The sequence below is a fragment of the Onychostruthus taczanowskii genome, unplaced genomic scaffold, assembly GCF_017590055.1.
Source record: "Onychostruthus taczanowskii isolate IOZ18803 unplaced genomic scaffold, ASM1759005v1 scaffold8, whole genome shotgun sequence".
Classification (NCBI taxonomy): Eukaryota; Metazoa; Chordata; class Aves; order Passeriformes; family Passeridae; genus Onychostruthus; species Onychostruthus taczanowskii.
Window position 1 is genome coordinate 3,028,712 of NW_024505892.1, and position 22,203 is coordinate 3,050,914.

The following is a 22,203-nucleotide window of genomic DNA, read 5'->3' on the forward strand; positions in this document are numbered from 1 at the left end:
AGTTCCTTCTATTTCTGCCTATGCAACGTATTCCCTGACTGTAGAACCAACCTTCAAGTAAAATAGTCAGGGGACTGTTTTATTGAAGGTTGGCTCCACAGTCTCCTGACCAACTGCTAAGCTACTACTTAGCTTTAGCAGTGCCTTTTAGAGCCAGTTATGAGTAAATCAGAAGACCTAGAGAACGTACCAACCCGACTGGACTAAAAGCAGGGCCATACATTTAGATGACTTTCAGCACCAGTATCACAGCTATTCCCAGGAGTGAAAATTACAGTCCTCAGAAGTAATGTTTGTAATGTCCATGAATTCCAAGAAAGATCTTAGTTACTGTTAGAGGGTTCAGTCCTCCAAAAGTTAACAAATTGTCTCCTTATATGACTACATTTAGAGGTGTAAATATCTGGGTCTGCAGAACAGAGGACCTTGCTGCATGCAATACTCCTGACCCTTGGTATACCAAAATTTAACATCAAACTAATAAGTACAGCAAGGCAGTTGTAAAACAATTTCTCCCTTACTTTTTATTTTTCACTTCAAAACAAAAAAAAAAAAAAAATTACTTAAATGAGGAATCTTCCAAGATTCTAAGACATGTCTTGTATTTAATCAAGGTTTAATTTGAATAAAGTGATCAAGAAAGTTTGAAAAAAATCTGTCCCACTCCTGTGGGATAAATCTATCTTATTATAGTTTCCTAAAGATACTTTCACACAAACCAAAAAAATTTCAATACTAGCAGTGCTTTTAAGGAGCCAGGCTTATTTTTAATAATCCTTTACAGCCAGCGACTTATGAATAAAATACCAAGAAAAGCATTCACATGCAATATTATTATTAGGGACTTAAAAACCCAAAAGAAGCAAAAAAACCCCAACAAAAAACAACCCACCAACAAAAACAAAAAAAAAAAAAAAAAAAGACCAGCAGTTACACAGTTGTTCATCTTAAAATCAAGTATTTGTAGCTATTTTACAAATGAAGTTGATATTTGGCTGAAACTCTTTTTGACTTGGGTTTAGACAGATACCACAGTGAAAAAAAAAAAATCATATGACATTTCTAGCACTTTAAGGTATTTCATATTAATTCTAGTAAGGTAGAAATTGTAGGAAGTTTAACAAAAAGCGTCTCATGACTCTATTTGCAAGTGAGTAGCACATATAGTTATCAAGGGGTAAAGTATTCAATTTGTTCGTTTTTAGAATGATTCACATTGGTGACTTTATCTAAATGAACTATTATGTGAGGAGGATGTTTTAGGAACTACTCAGTATGATAGCATATTCTCTAATTGTGATTAGTTAAGACTTACAAATGATTATGGAACATACAATGTGTTGCAGCTTTGGATCATTACCCATGGAAATGTAATTCAGAAGCACAAACAATAATTATTTCCATCATTCCTTCTACCGAAACACAGCTTTCTTTAATTAGAATACTGGTAAGTGAGCACAGCAAATATAAGATTTTTTTAATAGTTAATCTGATAAAGAATTAATTGATCTTTTAAACTGAGGAAGTTTAATCCTTCAATCAGTGTGCATACAGATTGTGCTACCTTTTTAGGAACACCCACTAATGTAATGGACTAACAAATTATTAAAGATATACTTTCTATGGTGGCAGCCAGCCTCTGGGGCCCTCAGGCCTTTCCACACCTCTCAGCAGGAGCAGGGAAGAAGAGACCTACATAATACAGGAGAACTTCACCCTGCTGTATCCCCTTCTGTCCATTGGCAGAGGTTGGCTATTGCCACAGCATCTTGGGATTTAGGAGACAAATCATTAAGTTTCCCCAAATCTGATGAGGGTGGAGCATGCTGAATTGCACACTCTAAGCCACCAGAACAACTGTTTAGGGACATCATTCTGTCTTGGACAGCAGATGTCTAACAGAGAGTGTGAGAACCAGTGGCAAGGGTGGACGATGCCCTTCCTGGCCTGCAAGAGCTTGGCATCCTCCTTAATAATAAACCTCTTCTCTGTATGTAAGAGCCCATTTTACTTTCATCACTGAGTCCATCAATTTTAGAATGGGCACTAGCATCCTTTATCACTGATGTTCCACTGCAATGAGTTCCATTTAATTATCTGTTGCGTGAAACACTTTCTGTTGCTTCAGATGTCTCCTCATTTCATTTGTGCAAGAGTTTTACTGGAACACGAGTGCTGCTTTCAATCTAGCTGGAGAGGTAAAACTGCTTCTCTGAGGATGAAGAAATGGTTGAGAAGCAATGACTAGGTGTTATTTAGGAGAAACTATACATGCTGATTAAAAGTGAGACTGCACATTAACAGGCACAGGACATAAACCACCAACATACATAGGAAATCACCAGCACTGATGACAAAGAATTAAGGTATTTCCTGGCAGACAAACTGCAACTTGATGTAAAGGCCTGTGAGCATTCATCTACCAGCTCGTCTGCCAAGAAATATGCTCTGCTTCTGTCAGGACTGGTTAATTAAAGTGTACCAATAGGTTATGCTAGAAAAGCCCACACCTGTTTCGCAAGTAGATCTCTAGTGAAAAGAGAAGTAAAACAATATCTAGCAAAGATCCAGATGCCAGCTCCCAAGCACCTCTCAGTTTTTTTCATTACTGTTAAGTGTCTGACTGCATTTTTTCCCAAACCTGTGCATTTTAAGACATGAATGTCTTTTCCACACCATTTACACTCAGCACAGGTCCATGTGAAATAAGCAGGTTAGTCTAGTTAGGACACAAAAGTGTCAGAGGAACATTGTCTCCTTATAACTACTTTGTCAAGTACATGACCCAGCAGTACCTGCTAAAACATCTTTAACATAATGAAAAATTTTAACAAAAAATAATCATGCACAGCCATAGAATTTAGGTAATTTAAAGTGACAGGTTCAAAACAGAGCTCTACCTAGTATTTGGAAAATTCAGTTATGAAAAAAAATTAACTTCCTTGGATTTGTGGAGTTGCTTTGGATTTAAGAAATGATAAATTCAATTTATGCTTAAAGAGTACTAACTTGTGTAATTCTCCAACAAAATACCACTATAATCCAGAGACAGAAACATGGATTTAAACTAGTGAGATTAAAGACTTTTCAACTGCCAAGCTAAAACGTGTCATTTAAAATGGTACCTGTGACTCTTTTGGCCTTCTCAAAAAATATTACACAAGTAATTGCATTTAGACAAAGCTCTAAGATGAAACTGCATCTTCATTCTCTCCAGAAACCATGACAGGTAATAGAGATTAATGGGTTACTAATGCTTTAATGACATTCACATGTATATTTCTTTCTTATCATGCCTTCTCCATGTGACTTGAAGCTCAGGTTCAGCGAGGCAAACAGAAAGTAAGAGTTTAAACAAGTTCAAGGGTACACTTGAAACACATTTGGCAATATATTCCCAGATTCCATTTGGGAAGCAGGAAGCTGATGCACCAAATCTACCACTACCATATAGTAGGAACTCCATAATTACACACTCTAGCATGAAGCCCAGTAAGATGTACTGGGTGTGACTCCCACTCAGGAAAAAACCTGAAATATCACTTAACACTTAAATGAAGTAATAGCTTTAGGACTTATAGAAAGCAGCAGCAATTAAAGAAAGAAGACCCATTGGACTGGTCTCTACTGTACAAGTAATTTTCAAAGTTTTAAACAATGGATAAATGAAATTATTTAATTTGGATAAATAAAATTATTAAACTTAAATTTAATGACTTATCTAGATGATGATATGTCAGATAAACCATCTTACTTCTTCTCCTGAAAGATAGTAAGCTGAAAGTAGTCCACCGACGAAACGAATGTTGACTTCAAATACGGAAATTTCAGCATTCTGTTGAAATAAACATAAATTTATTTATATAGAGGTTTGTTTGGTTTGTTTATACACACAAACACACACACACACACATATATACATACAGCTTTTAAGGCACAACCGCTGTAAATAGCAAAATACTAAAAAAGATGATGTAGGGAAGGGCGACATAAGAATTTAAAGCATTTCTTTCTCTTCCTCACTTTGACAAAGTATCCTCTTCATTATCCTCATCCCGCTCAACTTTTCATCTCCTCTGTTGGGCTATACGGCTTTCTCTAAATCCACATATCTAAGTATTTATCATTCCTTGCAGATGATTCAGCATTTGCCCAAAAAGTGCTCTTGGATCACATGTCCCACACTATCTCCCCTCACACAATCTCAGACAGATCAGTATTAAGCAAAACGTCCTATCAAGTGCTTTCCTACTTCAGTCTAAATGCAGCTTAGTGCAAAAATGAAGGTAACACCAGAATGAGTTAATTATATGCTCAGGAAAAATGTAATCATTATGTGTATTCACAAGGAAAATGATCTTTTGCTATTACAGCTGGCATGGATGAATCTTTTACCAATGATAAAGAGTTGGTCCAGCCAGTATCTATCTCAAAACACATTCTTCCCTGCCTTTTGAAATTCAAGCATAAATGAGGAATCTGAGTCTCACATACTTTTGCTCTTTATTAAGGCAATTCCAATTTTACCCCAACACATACCACTTAACCCAGTCAAGGCATTCAGTTAAAAAGTTGATCTAGTGAAGTTTGCTAATTTTTTTATATAATACTACTTTTTCTGCAGAAGAAGTTACCCAAGTGTCCCAAAATTTTGGGCACATAAAAAAAGGCACTTGACTTTCACATGTTCTGGGTTGCTCTTGCTTCTACTGAGTCACTTTTCCATTTTCTATTTGCCAACATACACTATAGCTATATTTAATATAAATCAGTGCATGGTGGAGCTGATGGGTTTTCTTCTGAAAGGCTTGCAGGCTTTTTCATTTAGCTAGGTTTTGTGCTTTTCCAATTTAAGCATACAGATGTCAGTTTACGTAGGAGGGAAGAAGTTGCTCCCTGTTTTTTGTGGATTTTGAATTGCCGTAAACTGCCTTTACAGAAAAGACAAACAAACAAACCAGCACTGGGCTACCTAACAGAAATATTACTTCATGCTTTTCAGTTTCCAAGGTGTTCTGATTAAGAAAAGGTGTCTAGACATGTTGCAGAGTTGGTGAGTTTTTTGTAAATTGTAAATGTACAGGCTTCAAAACACACTCTCAGGCTTGCTACAATGCTTGTTGATTTACACTCAGAAATTTAACTTTTCTCCTCTAAAATGTATTCTGCACTTTCCCCTCTGAAAAGAGGATATAATTTCCATTCAGAATTACTCTAATTAATATATAATTAATACAGTATACAGGTGTGTGCCTGTATAATTTTTTAACACACGTGAGCACAATTCAAAGGGGCTGACAAAATAAAGCCATCACGCACATCTGACTCTTGAAAACTCAGACTGGCATCATGGGTTAAGACTGCAAAATTTTCTTGCTCTCTTGCAGTGTTCAGAACGTAACATTCTTACAAGTTTATTTTGAGTATTCTAGAAATCTGCAGTTTCTCCTCTGTCACTGCTCTCCCCCACTGGTCCTCTCCTATTCTAAGAGAAACGACAAAGTTTAATTTCTGCAGCTTAATTTCTGTTTCCAAAATGCCTTTTTTTCCCCAAAACTCTTATTTCTCTTTCCAAGTGTTCAGTCATTGTCTGCTGAATGAAGCAATAAGGCAAACGGAAACAGGTATTCACCTCAAATTCAACATTCCTATGCAGGCTTTTTTTATAATGCCATGATCCACGTCAAACCTGGCGAGGGGGATATAAAAACATTTAAATTCTCTAGAAATCTGAACTAACTAGGTGATGCATCTGTTCATCTGCTAAGCACTACAGTACATATATATTAAATACAGGAGTCTACCTTAAAATCCATCTTATAATGCAGCTAGTAGAGAACTGATTTACTAAAGAAAGGCTGATCTAACCTGATCTGATTGAAGAAAGGATGATCAAATGAGTGAAAGGGGTGGCTTCTCCTCCCTGGAGACTGAGCTAGCTGAAAATCCTATGAATAGTATGAGAATATGAATATGTGAACCTTCTTCAGAAGTTCAGGTTCTTTCCATTTCAATCCTGAGCCTTAGCACATGCCAAGTACCTTTCTTTGATGTGGGAAGGTTGAAGCTGTAAAGTGGTAGGTGTCAGATGAGGAAATGAGTTAATCAGATATCCCAGACACTTGTATTTCCTTTGAAAACTGAATTAAATTACTTTTTGGTTTTCAATTGCTTGAAGTAAATTGAGTGGTGTATGACCTGAATATTTTGTCTCCAGAACTTTACATTTTGCCTTTCTGGATTTAAATATGACCACTTAACTCACAAAGCCATTGCTATCCTTCAAGGAGTGCAAAGCCCTTTAAGGAAGGCTCAGTATGTGTTCACTGACATCTGCTTCTGGAAATCAGTTACAGACAAGAAGATGACTTGGAAATAATGCGAATAAAGGTTTTACTGTTGAGCCACAAAGATTAATTGCACTGTAATACTGAACATGTGTTGAAGGGGTGATCCTTCAGGACACTTCTTGAAGGCAACAATTGTTCTAATGTTATCAGATTCCCAGTAGGTCACTTGAACCTCTGAACCCTCAGTTGAAATACTTGCCTCTTACCAAAATCTTTATGCAAGCCACTGAAGCAGACAAATACTGAAACAGTCGTTTCATTAATGGTATATTTGAAAGCTGCATGCCTGATAGTTACTCTTAAACTCATTGTACCAGGTTAATATTATTATCAGACTACAAATAACAGTAAGTGGCAAAACAATTAAAGTTTTATAATTTCACATCAAGAAAACATGTCTACATGTTTTTGTGAAGTAAAGTTTGTGCGAAGAAGTAGTCTGTTAAGAAAAATGAACTTGTCCTAAAAGTAGATTTCTGCTACACCGAATTTACCCTTCTTCCTGGTTCGATTTTTAAAATTTTTGTATGATAAGACACATTGAAGATGCCACATCCTGACCATTACACTCTTTTCATGTATTTAATCATCCACACACAGTTTGCACAAATAAGTCTGCATATTTCTACTCAGCAGTCAAATTCTAAGTAAGCAATACTATTTTTTTATTTTGCTCTCAGATCAAGCTATATATGAATACCTTATGATCCATTTAACAGTACCAAAATATATCAGAAAAACTTTTATCTGAACTTCCTAAAATTTCTACTTCACCATCTGTAGAGGTGAGAATTATTTTTTACTTTAAATTTAGTCTTCTCCTTCAAACAGTTACTGTATCACCTACATAGCAAGTCTGAGAAGTGGTTGAATTAATTCCACTACTTCAAATGGAAATTCTGTAAGGCGAAGTGACTGGGCATGTATATTTCAAGATGACTAAGATGTTCCCTTTTTAAGATACCAAGTGTAAAAGACAGCTCTGAACCACTGGATAAATATAATTTCCAATTTTATAGTCTTTACATTAGTACCCCAAATAGACTGTGCTCTGTATAAGAATATCTGAAACACCTTTGTTAGCACACATCTCATCTGTGCTAACACCTAAAAATCAGTCTGATCTGATATTTGCAGGTGTCCCTTTTAGAAAGGATTCTGAAAGTCAGTAGGTACTTGCAAAAGAGTTATGTGTATTGAGAATAAGATGTTTTTGTTTTAATTCCAGGGCTTTTATGTTAATTGCTGAATGCGAGTAATGCAGTCTTTCATCTTATATTTATTCAGTAATTTATCATTCACTATTTGAACCATAAATGTAATAGACCAACTACTATACAAGATCCAGAGAAATTGTGACTTCTGATCACTGCACTTGAGAAAAAATAGAAAACAAAAAAGCAATGTATGAATACAATATGTGGTGTGAGAGCAAAACTGACAAGTTTCAGGAATTTCATCTGATTTTTCTTATTAGCTTCTAAAGATGAAATTACTTTGACACAGACATACAACATCCTTTACATTGCTGGCTAGACACATAACACCAAAGTTATGTTAAAATTGCTTTTTAAGTAGAAGAAAACCTATAGCTCAGAAACTCTCAAGATGCTGGAGAAAATTACAGCTATAACTAGAAAACATATTATACTAACTCCTTTTAAAGAAAGGGAGAGTGACAATGCCTTCTCAAGACCCATCTTCAAAAAGCAACAAATATAACCAAACAGGGAGAGGACAGGCAGAATAAAGGGCCAAGACTTATATTAGTTAGCCTGTGTTACTGTGCTTTTCTATTTTATTTGCAAATCTATGACAGGGCCAGTTTGATCTCAGCTGCATCTCACCACTCGACTTCCCTCACCCTTCCATAAACCAGAGGATTAAGGCTACAACTGGCAAACTACTGAGGCTTCAGACAGCAGTTATATTGAATTTAATATTGAAAAAAATGTTTGTCGTAGGTTAAGAAGAAAGTGAGTTTTTTGGGAGGTTGTGGTCAGACCAATCAGTGCTTGGATTTGAATATTAGCACCTGGTTTGGCCACTGAAGGTATGGACTGCCTCTGAGAACACAGGGGGTTAAAATCAAGAACTCCCAGGAGAAGTCTCTCTTGGTCCCGGTCCATGAAGGAGCTCAGAGCTCCCCTGCCCAGCTGGGGCTGGCTGGGGGAGGGAAGCCATGCAGCCGGGGAGGTAGGCCGGAGCCTGGGACCGAGGAGGGGGTGAAGGCTCTGCAAGATGGAAGGGTGGAGGAGCCCTGAGAGGCATCGGGCCCCCGTCCTACTCCCTGGGAGATAGAGAGAGAGAGAGTGCCTGTGCTGCCTTGAAATTCAATATCATGGACTGGCAGTGTGGCCAGCCAGAAGGAGGAGTGGGGGATGCGGCAAGAGAAGGTGCCCGGCCGCTGTGGGAGTTCTGGGCAGACAGAGGCAAAGATTTTAACCTCTTTCTAGAATAATGGAAACCTTACAAATACTGATCCTCCTGAATCAGAATGAGGAGAGAGATGAAGCAGGAGGAATGAGCAAGTGTGATGAAAGCTGATGCATGTGAGAAATGTCAGAAGAGGTGAGAAGAATCCTAGGTGGGAGGAGATGATGGAGTGGCCTTGGGCTGGACTCTTTCTTGTATGGCCATGGACAGATCCATGTTTTTCCTGTGACCCGGAGACTGCAGGGAGCGGCAATGCCTTGGAGCCAAAGAGAGCATAGTGAAGCAGTGGCGTGAACAGAGATGGCTGAGGAGGGTGTGGGATGCACTCTGTCTTCAGAGAGGAGGAAGATCTCTGTTCACAAGGCCCCTCAGCCCCAGGGAGTAAATTTGGGGGGAACTGGTGTCCCGAAGCTGAGAGACTGCTGCTTTTTTGGAACTGGGTGGAGCATCCTTAAAAGGGGAACCCTAAAAGCAGTCCTGGTCCATGTGCAGTGGTGAGAGCACTGGACATGGAGGGAAGAAGTCACGAAGGCAGATGTTCTCCAGGCAGTGCCACGAGTGACATGGAAACACAAGAGGTTTCAGTTCTGTTTCTGGGGGAAGCCTATGGTGCAAGGGAGGACTCCTCTCTCCCTGATGGACTTGAGAGTTGATTATTTGAGGGGTGGTGATGGACTGAAAGTTGATTATCTCAGAGATGGTGACGGGGTGGAAATCTGTGGTGTTATTTCATGCTGTGGAAGAAATGGGGGGGAGGAGGAGGAATGTATTTGGAGGGTTTTCATTCTTAGTGCTGTGTCTGTTCCTTTTTAGATATTGTAATTAATAAAGTTTGTTTCCTTTACTCCTAAGCTGGAGCCTGCTTTGCTCTGTTCCTGATCACATCTCACAGAAGCCACTAGGGAAAGTATATTTTCATGGGGGTACTGGCATTGTGCCAGCCGCGAACCATGACGGTGTTCAGACAACAAACTACTGTCAACTGGGCTCTCCTGAAGGCCTTTCCCTATTGAACTCCTCCAGCTTCCCAAACATCAGTATTCATATCCTTCTGGATCATTTCCTAATGCATCTCATTCCTGATAATCTTCCTCTCCATAATTCACAGAACAAGGCCAAAACTATTTCCATCTGTATTTCCTCATGGAAAATCACCCTCCCGTATAAACACAACATTTGAAACACTGTTTTATTTATCCAGAGTTAGGTTCCACCTGGCACTCACCAGCAGCACTGGTTACACGTTCTGCCACTCAAAATTCAGCTGGAAAAAATACTGTGTGCTCTTTACACAGATGAATGTATTCCCAATAACCAAGGCACCTTAATTTATATTTCATAAAGAGCTTACTCTCTCAGCTTTTATAAAGATAACAAAAAAAAAAAAAAGAAGCCACAAATCAAACATATAATTTGTTTCAGTCTTCTCCATTGCAAAGATTCCTTTCAAAATTTCCTTTCCTTTGGTTCTCCTGTTTTTGTATCATCAAGAGTATATAGAACTTTAGCCCCCATCATCTGCATTTCCATCTATTGCTCCTGTGTAGAAGGAATGTAGCAACTGCCCCCATGCACACACATCATGGCAAGCAGCCCATACCCTGCAGTTTAACAAGCTGAGCAAGAGAACACCAGGGACCCTGTACTGAATAATGTATATAATTCTAGACTAAAAAGTGGACACAAAGGGCCCACATTTCCTGTGAAATGAGATGAACTTGTAATTATTATTACTATTAAATAATAATATTCCCCTGTTGAAGCACAAAGGTTGGGAATAGTAACAAATCCCTGCATTTTCAAGAGCCCAGGAATTACTATAGAGTCACAGATAGCTACACATACTACAATAGCTCACTTTCAACTATTGTAATTAAACAAGATTTTAATTACCTGCAGTTGTGGGGGGAAAAAGTTTCATTCATATTCCACAAATGAAAGTTACTGGCAGCCTGCTAAAATATTCAGCTCCCAAAGACATGGGAAACAATCTTAGCAACCTTTTTATCACAAGTGTCAAAGCCTGGTTATTACATAACATGTTATTTAACCTTGGTGAAGTCCCTGCATGGCAAACTGCACGATCTTCAACAGGCACAAAAATAAAGTGCTACTGAAGGCATTAATAAACTCTAGCAGCAAAAGAACTGCGTTTAGTAATGAATTTGCAGGATCTCCTTTTAGCCCATCAAAATTGGCTCTTACACATAATCAAAACAAAATCAAGTCACTTTGAAGTCTGGCATTTAGAGTGTACTAATAAGTTATGTGGCAAACCAGTAATCAAACAGTCCCGCAAACTAAAGAACCATTTTTACCTGCTGGCTTTCTTACGATTTCTCTCTGACCCACAACTTTTTTTTTCTTTTTCTTTTTTTAAATGGGAAAGTTGCTCCAAATAATTGTATTAGGAAACTTTCTGATTTTCTCACTTGAAGAGGAAAAATACCAAGAATAAAAAGCAAAAAAACCATAATGTTCCAAGTTAGAACATTAGATTGTGGACTGTTAAAAACAAGTCAATCATAATACCTACAGTTGGAGAATAGTAGGATTTAGATTTGTAAATACTGAAGTTTGAAATAAGCAAACTGAAGTCTGGAAGTCTGTCCTGCTACTGACTGCCACACCACAGATACAGCTGAGTCAATGTTAAATGCTGGAAGCCTTATTTATGCAAATAATATTTGCTATGCTGGGACCTTGCAAAGGGGGTATGCCAATCTATACATGACAGTAGAAAAAAACCGATAACTCCAAGTTTCTCCACTTCCACCAGTTCTTTTCCAGTTCTCAAATAACACACATATCACTCACAAAACTTCTAGGTTGCATGAAGGTGCTGATGAAACCTCTTTGAAAGACACTCAGATTTGCTGAGCTAAGCACAAAGATGAAAATCAGAAGTGGTAAGTTAGCCTTCAAGCTTCAAAAGTGGCATATAAAATCAGATACAGTGACTGACCAATGCTTAAGAGTATTGGTAGGACACAAGACCAAGGGTACCCTCACCTTCTTCCTCATTGCTTTCTCTTTATGCAGTTCCTCAACTCATTAGTACCTGTCTTTGAGAGGAAATAATGAAATACCCTTCATACTTTCCCAATTTCCCTTTTATCAGAACAAGTGCATGGCTTTCTGCTCCATCCCTTGCTCCCATTCTGATCCTGTCTGGCTACAGTTCCATCAGACAGCTGGTCAGTTGGTCAGGGTATGAATTCAAGCCCTGTCCCACGTACAATTTGATTGCTAGCACCTTCTGGTCTTGGTGTGGGCCCCTGTTTTTCCAGTCCATGCCCAGACATGCTTTAGGACACTGTGTGGACCAAGGACTGCTCCCAGTAGGCAGTGCAGGCAAGACTGCCTTTTCGCACAGAAGGAGTTTAGCAAGGCTAAAGAGGAGGAGGATGGATCACTTGGGCATTCATCCTAAAGATACTGGGCTGTGTTTGGGCATAGATGCAGAGCACCATCGATTCCAATACTTAACAACTCCCAAACCCTCTCTGCTGTGCCATGTAGCTCAGCTCCTGCACCACTACTCCCCAATACCTGACCCCTTCATTTGCCTCATCAAGATCCTTTTTCCTCTCTCTCTCTTCCCAAGCATGTATTCAATGCTATTTGGCTCTTGGACTACAGAGACTGATAGCTTTTTCCTCCCCAGTGTGACGCAGAAGTGGGGTGGTGGTACAGAAACTCCTTCAGAAAGCTCTGTGTGTGTGTGTGTGTGTGTGTGTGTGTGTGTGTGTGTGTATGTGCAGCTTCTGAAACAAATAAGAAAAAAATAAGAGCAGAGGAGCAGGCAGTATGCATAGTTGTAGCTAGGAAACGGCCAAGCTCCCTAAAAATCCCATGAAAGACTGGTTCCCTTTTCCTGCCTTGTAACCTGCTGATACACAGCCCAGCCCAGCTGCTGCAACCTTGGGCTGTGCACTGTGAAGGGTCGTGTGTGGGGAGGTCATAAAAGCCTTGGCTATATTAATTAGAAGAGCAGAGATGAATCCCCCAGAGAGATGAAGAGATTTAACAGAGAACAGAGCACATATCCATCGTGCTACTCAAAGCTAAGACCATGGATTTAGCCACTGCAAATGTCATCTCCTTCCAAAAGTACATCTACATCTCTGATAATATTGACAGAATCATAAAATGCAACATAATTCCTGAAGGAATGGCTCAGTTTAGCTCAAACTTCTGCAAGGTTTCAAATAAAAAAAAAAAAAGTCAGCAGTTGTGACATAAAAAAGCTCCAAGCATTGCAATGTGGATATCTCAGTTATAAAATCACAGGGCTACCAGCTGTAGCTGTAATGAAAATAGCCTGCGTTATACCCCAAAAGGGAAAGCTTCTAAACATACCCACTGACAAGCTTACTAAAATGCACAAGTCTGCCAAGAAAGGTGCTGCTGACTTAACTAGAGTTTTCCCTCAAAATCAAAACCTATCTTCGGGAAGGTAAAGAGCAGCCCTGACATCTAATTCATTGAACTGAGAGATTGAAATCTAATGCATAAAGAGACGTTGCCATCTCCCATTAAGTCATCTTTATTCCATAAATCCTTTAGTGTGGATAAACTAGTGCCTATTTACAAAGTGAAACCAGGCAACTTTTATGATCAGGTGTTGAGAGTGGTGTGAGTGCTGGCCAAATAGTTTGGTGCGTATCTTCTGGAGTTTGTAAAATTTTCCTATATCCAGCTGCACTGAGAGAACATAAGGAGAAAAAATTCTGCTACAGAATACAGTCACTGCAATTTTTGTAAAGAACATTTTAAAGAAAATTAAAAGATCTGAAAGACCAATTCTAAGAATACATGAAGAGAAAAATGTATCCTACTTATGCAAATAAAGGCCAAATATGCTGATTAAGCAGTCACTGCTCAGGAAATGATCAGAAACATCAAACACAAATTTATACTACTCAGAAGAAATAACTCTTAAGGATATGTCAGTGAGTCAGTTATTCCAAATAAACCACTTTCATGGAACAAAGGCTTCTAAAACAGAAGCAAGTAATAGTGTACATAACATTTTTGCAGAATATGTCACGCAAGTCCTGGTACATGATAAACGCTTAAACACAAAAGAGAACTGCTGCTCTTTAAACTGTAAGATATAAATACAAAATAGCATTTGAATCTAAAACCTATACTTGAAGTGGAAAACTAAACAAAACTGCAAGTTGAGTAGCTTCCAACAATCCAGCCATTAAACAAATGGACGTCCATTATTAAATTTGGCATCACCATTATTTATTTTAATTTCCTTGTTCCAGTTTGGGAAAATTCATCTACTTGCTGCTGATGCAAATGCAAAATTCAATTACATATGATTATGAAGTATTATCAAAATAATTTTGTGAAGTGTTGAACTGCAGGCTTCTATTTACAGGAATATCAGTAACAATACACTGTTAGTGACGCATGTCAGTGTTATCTGTGAAGTTGCTTTGGTAAATCTGCTTGACTCCTGCACTGAACAACTAGTGGAATACAAAATTTCTGACATTTTCTTAGCTTATAAGCATTACTGAGAAAAAAACAGGTGCATTAAAAATAGGAAATGTAGGAAATACCATTGAAAAGTTTCCAGTACCAAATATAGCAAGATATATGTAAACCCAAAGATTATCATGTTAATAATCATGTTAAACTCTAAAAAACTTTATAATGTTCCTCCAAGTAGAGCTCAGCTCATCCTTTTAAGTGGAGTTATTTTCTGTTGTCTTATCCTGGTTTTTAAACATCTTGATAATACTAAGCTAATAAGACAGGAATTTAGAATTACAAAAATACCTTTAGGAAAAAAAATTCTTATGCACAAAATAAAATTAGTATGTCATTCAGGCTTTTGTTAGTACACAGGAGCACTGTTCAATATCCTCTATTTGCATTATAAATGTAAATATAAATGCATACCAAATTACTGCTTATATAAACTATGTTAGATCCACTCTTATTAACTCCTTCTTAAAAGGATAATTAATTCTCAAGCATGGAAGAGACCCTAATTAAACCTGACTTTTGCATAACTTATTAGAAAGAGTACTTTGTTTTCAGAAAGTGTTTCTAACATTAAGCATGTCAGCTACAGGAGCTTTTAAGTGCTCAACGTACTGTGCTTACTTCACTACACTGATCAGAGCTGCTTCATCAGCTCTCTGCACCCAACAATAAATCCTCTGGACCAAAAAAAACCCAAAAGAAAAAAAATGAAAAAATACCAAACCCAGGACTTCGCCATGTAATTGAAGAGGTTCCTACTTGTTCAAGGCCTTTCAAGAATAAAAGATTCAATAATGAACTTTGCCCTCAGCTGCATAATTGCCACTTAATAGGGTGATTTGTACGTGCAGCTGTACCTGATGCCTCGTAAGACTAAAGCAGTTCAGTTGTGCCAATATTTCAGCCTAACTCATGATATGCAACTTTACTGGAGTAGAAAAAGGAGCCTAAGTAGTATGTATGGCATGTGACTTTCAACAAACACGACTAAAATCTGTGGAAGATTTCATAAAGGGAAAATGTAAAAGGTTTTGCATGGTGAAAAAATTAATGCTTGAAGGGTCCCAATTCTTCTACCCAGAAAAGCTGAAAAGGCTGGTTTTTACTTTATAATGGCAAATACTCTATTTCCTTTTTCCTTCCTCCAGTCCAGCTCATTGCCTTCCATCTACCTAAGCCGGAAAAAGAGCATATAAGCAGATTTCCTATCTTCCAGCTTCTTGCTTTCTCTATCAATAATCTAAATTCTTTAGCCTTGCATTATGTGTGTAATACCAAGAACCCAGTCCTCACTTGGCCCCTGGAGACTAAACAGAGCATTAAAAGTTAATCAGCAACATTCCTTACCACATTGAAATCCAAGTTTTTTTCAACCCACTCCTTGGCTTCCTTGAACTCCTCTTTCATTTCCATGATGTATAATGTATCAAGGGCATCCACAATTGTTGCTCCTTGTATGTTACCTGAAATACATGAAGAGCCAGTGATTTACTTTCCAGCAGAAGACTTTTCAGTTAGATCTAATTAATTTAAATTAATTCTAATTTCAAAATCCAATTTCAATTAATCCAATTAAAAACTGGGTGCATAAGCATTCAAGTGGTAACTAGTAATTCACAGCCCTTACTTTGATTCCCATGCCACAACACAACATCATAATATTTAAGTATTTCTTCCACTAATGAACTTTTGAAGAGCTGTTCTAATGCACTGTATTTTCAGCCATAATTTTGCATTTTAAACCACTGATAGAACAGTTCACCGTAAAATGACACAAAACACAGTAAATCTCGGTAATTGAGAAATTCCTCTTTCTTCCAGTTTGGAATGGAAACAATCAGCTGCTTTTTTGTTTTTATAGTCAAAAATATAGATAAAACTTTAAGAAACTGGTGAGTACTGATCCCATTTTTGTTAGGAAAGCCCTTTAAGAATTACAGTCCGCACAAGATAGCACTGGGGGAGGCAAAACTTGCACACATGGATTTGTCAGCTCAGGAAGGGCTGCAAAGCACTGGTTTTCACAGCAAGTTCTGGTGGTCTGCAAAAATGGCACCTTTCTACCTCTGCTAGAGAGGTGGCTAAGAGCTATCCTTGACCTAACTCTGCAAGATGGAATATCATCAGTATGTGGGCTTTGGAATGGATTAAATGTTCATCATCCTGTACTGAAACGTTAATGCAGACAGTGAGGTTCAAGAAAACAGTCACTCAAAATACTTTCCTATGCTTACTCCAAATTTACCTTGACCTTTTCAAAACACCATTTTTGTCTAGGAAGAGTTTCAATTCCTATTTATGGGATAATGTCGAAATTCAATTTTGACCACTCTGCTAAGACTTTCATTTCCTAACTTGGCTCCCGCAGTTTTCATAATGAAAGGCAAACCACTGTTATATTTTAGAGAAGACTCTGACACAGAAGGAAACATTTAGAATTACAAAATAATTTAGGTTGCAATCAACAGAGAAAGTCATTGTCTCCCTGTCTCCCTCAGCAGGGCTAATGAGTCAGGTGAATTGCTGACTACTCATTCCGGAATTGATTGTACCGGGGGAATAACAAGATAGTAGCTACAACTAATTAAGGAACTTGATTATCATCTTGTCTCTGAAATACCTGATGAAAAAGTAAACTTAATTTTATAAACTTATCAAATATCAGAATTCAATTTTTCATATTTAAGGAAGAAAGGTACTATATCAATCAATTCTTGCGTTCACTGCCATCATGGGTTTCTGCTTCCACATGAAACAGAGAGGTGATTGGAGAGCTCTATATAGCACATATTATATATATATATCTATATATAATTTCCTTAAATTAAGGTTCCAGGCAGAAAATAATTTTCCATTTCCACCATCTTAAGCAAAATAATATTTGAGGTTGTTACAACAGTTATTTGGTACATTTAACAGAATCAGATGCTTTCTCTATTTTAGCAGCTGTTTATACCACACATTTTTTGAATGTCACTTTCCTACTCTGAAGGAAGGACTCTCTACATTTTCCCCCAGATACTCCACTAATAAAACTGCAGCATACTTTGGTAAGAAAAACATAATATCCTCCAAGAGCTTATTTGGAACTTGGCTGCCCTTCTCTAATATTAAAGGAAAAGTATTCCTTTAAACTTGGCTAAGCAACTTATATTTTTCCTGAGCTTATGAGAAAGTGAGAGTGGAAAACTGCTGGAGGACATCTGCTTGAGATCACTACTGCATAAGCTCTGGAGATGTCTGGTAACTCCATGCAACAAAAGCAGTTCCTAGTGAACCTCTACAACTGAGCTCTACTTACAGAAAAATCATCTATAACTTGATTTGCTTCAGTGGATTGTGATAGGCTCACCATGCAAAGACATTCTTTGTGATAATCCTCTTGTAATACAACTAACACCACCACTAAACAGTTAAGCTTTCAATTTTAAGGATTAGTACTTGAGCTGCAACCCACTACTAAGTCAGAAGAAAAAGAGGAGAAAATGAGGAGAAAACTTATTGAGAAATCACCCTTGGAGTCACCTACTTACTATGATTTTTTTTCCCTGAATCTGGCATATGTGGCCTGCTTAGAGCACAGGTTGAAATAAAAAAAGTTAGAATCTCAAGCAGATCTTACTTCGAAATAATTTCTGCTATTATTCTGAAGGCTCCAGAAAAAGGAATAAAACAATTAATGTGACACTTAGTCAAGTTTGTCTCAAACAGCTGTACTTCCGAGTTGTTGATAAAAGACAAAAGAACAGAGAAAGAGTCAGTTTAGCGGCCAGAATTATGACTTGTGAACAACTGCAGTTTACACTAAGTCAGCCAAGAGAATAACTTAAACTTGAGAGTAGTATGGAAATTGTGATGCTGAACAGTTCATTAATAACCAGACAAGCCAGTGGTGGGGCTGGGGGAAGGAGAGCAAAGAAATTAAATGAACATTCCTTATTATGGGATAAGACCAAACATTTCACAAGCCTATATAAGCTATGCTGCTCAAAGCACAGCACATAAATTGTTAAATACAGTTATCACTGCTGTTCGTTCCTACACAACATTCCCAAGGAATTATACAGCAGTCATGGTCTACAAGAAGCAAAGATTATTGCTAGGCAATTATGGTACACACTCATGACACAGAATATTTGGACAAGAGGACTGTTTTCCTATATACCTACAGTACAGCTACAAATCTGACTAACAGTGAGTACCGTGTTACAGAGTGCAAGCCAAGCTGCAGTCTCCATGGTAGAGTTTCAGAGTTGCCCTAGGCAGAAGGAAGATATCACAAACAATACTTGGATAAAATTCATAGACATCAGATAAATACAGATATATTTTTCAGATAACTAAATAAAATAAATATACATATATACTCAAAGTACAGAAAATGAACTTGAAACTCATAAAACATAAGCTCAAAGGAAGTAATTTTGATGATAAAAGAGATAACTAGATGTACAAGCCTACCAAAATGAAGAACTATTAGTCTCTACCAAAACATCCAGACCATATGCTCCATTTTACTTCTGTTGTTAGCCCTTTAATTTTACCATTCCTCTTTACTGACAGCATCATTTACTCCAAGGGATTAATAGAGAACACATAAAATAGCCTACTATTAAGTGAAAAGAATGCAAAAGAAATTAGTCAACACAAAATTTTCAGTAGACTACCAAGAAACATCAACAGAACTTCCTTTCAGTTTAACACTTAAAATCTTAAGCAATGATCTGGAAAAAAAGACAAAAAATGAGTATATTGCTAACAAGATTTGTGGACTATTAACCACAACAGCTTTTTAAAAGCACAGGTAGCCTATATCTCCTCCAGGTAATGCACAGTCAGTCCATTTAAAGTGCATGCTTTTTAATATCTAGCAGTGCCAGTGGATGTGCATGCAAATAAAAGAAGAGATTACATTAGAGAATGCAGTAGCATCTCAGGACTGGGCAGCAAGAGCAGAATAAGAAGAGTGACCAGAGGATGAATAACTCTGTATGAGTTTCCAGGATGCCACTGTAGGGAGAACTGCTCTGGATGTGAATGACAACCTTATTAGCACAGCTCTGTGACTGAGCTTATATGGCCATATGGTTTAAGAACCACACCTGGCTTATGGCCAAACCCTTTGGAGCATGTGCCAAAATAAGTTCTCACTTGTCAAGCCCAGGCTTTTAGATATGGCCAGATGAATCCGAAATAGAATACTTCAGAATCAATGCATGTTGGAGCACTTAATAATTTAAAATTTTCTCCCATCCCTTGCACACCAAGCTTGGTATTTGAGAATACATACAGGTTCCACTAAAGTAACATTTTGATTTGTGCTGTAGGTTTCTTGGAGCATTGCTTCAAAAGCTGACTCATATCTTAGAACAGTGTTTTCCTTTATTTAAAGTTCACGGAAAAGGTTCCTATGCAATATCATTAGCAATTTAAAGTGTCAAGAGTGATTAATTATTAAAGTGTACTATGCCAAAACATGAAACTCTTGACTCAAGTACTGGCAAACCCTCAGCAATATTAACACTTTTAATTTCAGTGACTATTCACACCTGGTAAGAGTGGAGAAAGAAAAATTAATTCCATTTTTAGCAAATCTAGTTTTTCGCATATGTAACGTGAAACAATATAGTGATATTTCTAGAATGCTCTTCCAAATATCCAGTATTTTATACATCCATGCATTTTAGAGCCACCTCTGGTGTCTTTGAATTTGATAAAGTTTAAATCTTTTTTCCTTCATTGCTTATCTCTGTGCTTCCTGCAGAAGCCTTTGGCATCCACCACGCTTCTGGCACCGTGCTGCTCAGCTACATGTTATGTTATGAGCCACCTTCTTTTGTTTGAACCTGCTGCCTAGTAATTTGCTATCTCCACCCCTTCCTTATAAAGGATATCACTCCCCACAAGGAACAAGAAATCCTTGTTCATCCCATCTATGCCACTTCTTATGGACCCCCACGTATTGTTCTGGAAAGTTGTGAAGCTTTGCTACTTACTATGAGCTCAAGTCTGGCCGTTCTGTGTATTAACTCAGAATTATATGTCCTGTTTCACTAAGATCCAGTTCAAATTAGGAACATTTTCTATTTCTAAGTGCAATTATCGCCTGTTGGGAAATCCTTCTGAGTTTGTGGAACTGTTTGCAGTTTGCCATTGTCAAAGCTACTCCAAATAACTCATTTGCACTGCCAAATTTCACTTTGGTCATTTAATTTTTCCATGTAGGGATGAGTAATTTGAGAGTGTGGCCTCAGCAGTAACAGATTCCTGTGAGAGGCCAGTAATAAGCCTGAAAAATTTGTTTTAGAAATCTAAAATGACAATACACTTGTCTGTGTTGTGCAACATGACCTCCTCTCAAAAATGCTGTGTCGAGTAATTCATCCTCTATCCTAATGTTCATCCTAATAGCTGCTAATGTTATTCTTTACACAAGTTAATTTAGTTGAGATAGATGTCAGGCTTACTGCCCAAATTAAAACCATATACCAAAACACAAAATTTCAAGGAATACAGCAGGAAGAGTGAAGACAAACAAGACTGCGGTGGGGGGAAGATTTTGAATCCTTTAAATTTAAATTAATATATTGTTTAAACACATGCACAATTAATTGCCTAGGCTATATTAATAAACTTAGAGTTTGAAAAGATGCATTGCTATACACCGCCAAGACAGTTTTGGGTATAAATTTTGGCAGGCTTTAAAAATATTCATACACCTCAACACTCCATAAAAGAAATCACAAAAAACAGTTCAAAGTGGGAGGACCAGGATCTTACTAAATTATAGCACTTTAGGGTTTGCAGATTGTGAGTATTTATTAAATGCCTCCCTTTTTGCCTCCAGAAAAGGTCCTTTTTCACTTGCAGAGATTAATTATACTATGCCTACAAGTTACAATATCAAACTGGCAATACTGCACATGAAACACAACTTCAGATAATTAAAAAAGCCCTTTAGTTACAGTCATTTAAGTGCAGAAAACACTTCTAGAAAGAGCTCTCTGCTAGTGCAGCAACACTCATTAGTTTTAAAATTAGTTCAGAAGGCTTAGAGAGGAATATCTCCTAGTTTGAGGGGCTCGTGGTAGAGTGCTATGAAAAAAAAGCAAAATTGTGGTTTTGCCACCTTTGCAATAGGAAGGTAGATTAATAAATCTCTGCTTTAGCTAACGTTGTTAATGGTAACCTGAAACATAAAAGTTAAAAAATTAAAAAGTAACAGCACTTACTACTTTCTACTAGGAATAGTGAGAGAAGAATTAGTACTCATAGAAAAAGTCATACCAGGAGATATGCCCTGTTTTGCTAATGGACAGATATGGTGCAAACAGATGCTGAGCTATTCCAATTTATTTGATTAATCTTGAAACAGTTGTACACTTCATGTAATTAAACTGATATGAATATTTCTGTCTTTTCAAATAGTTGCTACAACATGGTAAAATCCAACATGGCATGTACAAAGGAAATTAAAAACATTGCAGGGATGTACAGAAAAGACATTGCCATGTCAGAGACATGTATGTGGCACTGGCTTCAAGGAGAAATCTTTCAGTGTTTCTCTAAAAGTATATTATTTTTGGTGCGCACATGTGAAAGAAAGCACCTTCTGTTCATAATATGAATATATCTACAGTCTGCCAGTCTAAAGACTTTCTCAGCTTATCACATACACCCTTACACACACACTGCCTGCAGAACACCAGCAAGACTAAGGCAGTTCCTTGAATTCACAATTTGTTTTCATGGCCTGAGTTTAGGACAAAAAAAAAAGTAATTTCCAAGTTCAACAAGAAGTCTTCAGCTACTGAATAGCTCTATTACTAGTACTAGTAATTTGTACAAGGTGCTAAAGCAGGGTTCTTTTCCTTCCCCCAAAATTAGAACCACTAGTTGTCCCTACCCT

At 37.5% G+C, this 22,203-nt stretch overlaps 1 protein-coding gene across 1 annotated transcript in view; it reads right to left on the reverse strand.

Moving 5' to 3' along the window:
- The window catches only part of MAN1A1 (mannosidase alpha class 1A member 1), a 141,066-nt gene that overhangs the window by 79,236 nt on the left and 39,627 nt on the right, over positions 1-22,203 (reverse strand). The window contains exons 3-4 of the mRNA XM_041423972.1: positions 15,642-15,757; positions 3,755-3,835 (exon numbers count right to left, since the gene is read on the reverse strand). Of these exons, the coding sequence (XP_041279906.1) occupies positions 3,755-3,835; positions 15,642-15,757 (197 nt within the window). The remainder of the gene's footprint in view (positions 1-3,754; positions 3,836-15,641; positions 15,758-22,203) is intronic.